Source organism: Hyaena hyaena, unplaced genomic scaffold, assembly GCF_003009895.1.
Source record: "Hyaena hyaena isolate Hyena2069 unplaced genomic scaffold, ASM300989v1 scaffold_308, whole genome shotgun sequence".
Lineage (NCBI taxonomy): Eukaryota > Metazoa > Chordata > Mammalia > Carnivora > Hyaenidae > Hyaena > Hyaena hyaena.
In genome coordinates this window covers 1,301,604-1,303,395 of record NW_024080942.1, presented here as the reverse complement: position 1 = coordinate 1,303,395, position 1,792 = coordinate 1,301,604, and the positions used below count along the sequence as shown (strand labels likewise).

The 1,792-nt window shown below is 66.0% G+C and overlaps 1 protein-coding gene across 1 annotated transcript in view; it reads left to right on the top strand.

Annotated features, from left to right (window-relative positions):
* The window catches only part of CALML6 (calmodulin like 6), an 18,813-nt gene that overhangs the window by 4,226 nt on the left and 12,795 nt on the right, over positions 1 to 1,792 (top strand). Inside the window, exon 2 of the mRNA XM_039248310.1 lies at positions 403 to 455. Coding sequence (XP_039104241.1) covers positions 403 to 455 — 53 coding nt within the window. The remainder of the gene's footprint in view (positions 1 to 402; positions 456 to 1,792) is intronic.

The following is a 1,792-nucleotide window of genomic DNA, read 5'->3' as shown; positions in this document are numbered from 1 at the left end:
GGCTCCAGGCTCCGAGCTGGCAGTCAGCACAGAGCCCGACGCGGGGCTCGAACCCACGAACCGCAAGATCATGACCTAAGCGAGAAAGTCAGACGCTTAACCGACTAAGCCACCCAGGCGCCCCTGCCTCTTCTGCTTCTTGCCAGTGTGTTTCTTACTTCTTGGTCCTTGTGTTTGGGGCTGTCCGTGGGGCAGAGACCCCTCCCTACCCCAGGCCCCCTCTCTCCCGTTCAGCACTGCTCCACCCCCCGGGGGGACCCAACCCCTCACCCGGGGTCTCCTCTTTCCCTTCTCCACCCTGGGGCCTGAGGCAGCGGCCCCTCCCGCCTGCCGAGCAGGTTCCCCTCTCAGCCTCGCCCCGGGTGGGCGTGAGACGACAGGATTGCCCTGGGACCTAATTAGGACCAAGTGCAGCCCCAACAGCCAGAACCCCCAAACCATCTCCTGAAGCGAAGGTGGGTGCTTGGGGACCCGGGGGGGGGTCTCTGCAGTTTGCTGGAACAGCAAGGGGGGGTCACTGGGTCCCCACACTCTTCTGGCCCCCACTTGCTCTTGGCCACTAGGCTCTGCTCCAGGTCACGTGGGCACTTTACACGCAGGCCAGGCACCGTGTGCCCCGGGTACGAGGCCCGCAGCACCCCAGTCTGCCAGCCCTCAGGGTCTCAATCAGCTCAACCCGGGAGAAGCCCTGGGGCCTGAGGCTGTTTGTTAAGAACCGCGTCCCTGAGGCCCAGCCCCCCCCCTCCCCCCTCCCCCGCCGCCAGCAGGGAGGTGACGCAAGGTGTGTGTGGAAGGGGCGCTGAGAGGCAGGGCGGAACCTGTAGGCCTTGTGGCCTGGAGAAGGTAGTGTGCAAGGGCAGTGGCGTCAGACACGGGGCCGTGGGGCCTGAGGAGGTGGACGAGGGAGCTGGCGGCCAGGACCCCAAGCAGCGGGCGCGCTGGCAGGAGGCCGGAGCGCCCTCCCGGGGCGGCGGGGCCGCAGGCGCGGGCTGTTTTGGAAACCAGCAGGTGTGGTGAGGCGCGCGGGGCGGCTGCCTGGTGCCGAGGACCCTGGAGCTCTCACTGTGACGTCTGTCGGGGACCTGCTCGGCTCCGCTACATTCCCCTGGGCATCTGCCCAAGTCTCCTGCCCAGGCCTGCTCTGGAGTGCCCTGGGGGGGGGGGTGGCTCAGCCTGCTGGGTCACCCTCATAAGGGCCCGTCTGTCTCCCCCCACTGCCCCTCCAGCAGCCCCTGGTGGCCGTGGGGTCCAGACTGTGGTGCCCGGACTTCTGGGAGGCACAATGCGGAGGAAGCCCTTGAAGAGGGTGCAGGGTGAGGGGCTGGGGATCACCCCTGACCCAGAACCACCCGGGGCACGAATCAGGCCAGGGTGAGGGGTGCCCCGCCTCTGCCACCTGGCCGCGCCTCACAGGCCATGGGTGCTGCCTTTGGCTGAGCTATGTGGAGAGGCAGGGCAGGCGGTCGCCCCTCTGCAATGGGCTTCACCCTGAGCCTATTTCCCCTCCGTGCAGGACAGACCTCCAGGCTCCTGCGCCCCCCTGGCTGCTGCGCCCCCCTGGCTGCTGGGCTCCATGGCTGCTGGGCCCCCCTGGCTGCCGCGCCCCCTGGCTGCCGGGCCCCCCTGGAACTCCACTGCAAAAGTCTGACGCTTTATATATGTATACATATTACTATTTCTATTTTTTATGTTTATTTATTTTTGTGAGAGAGTGAGAGTGTGCGCACACATGGGGGAGGGGCAGAGACAGAAGGAAAGAGAGAATCCCAAGCAGGCTCTGAACTGTCAGTGG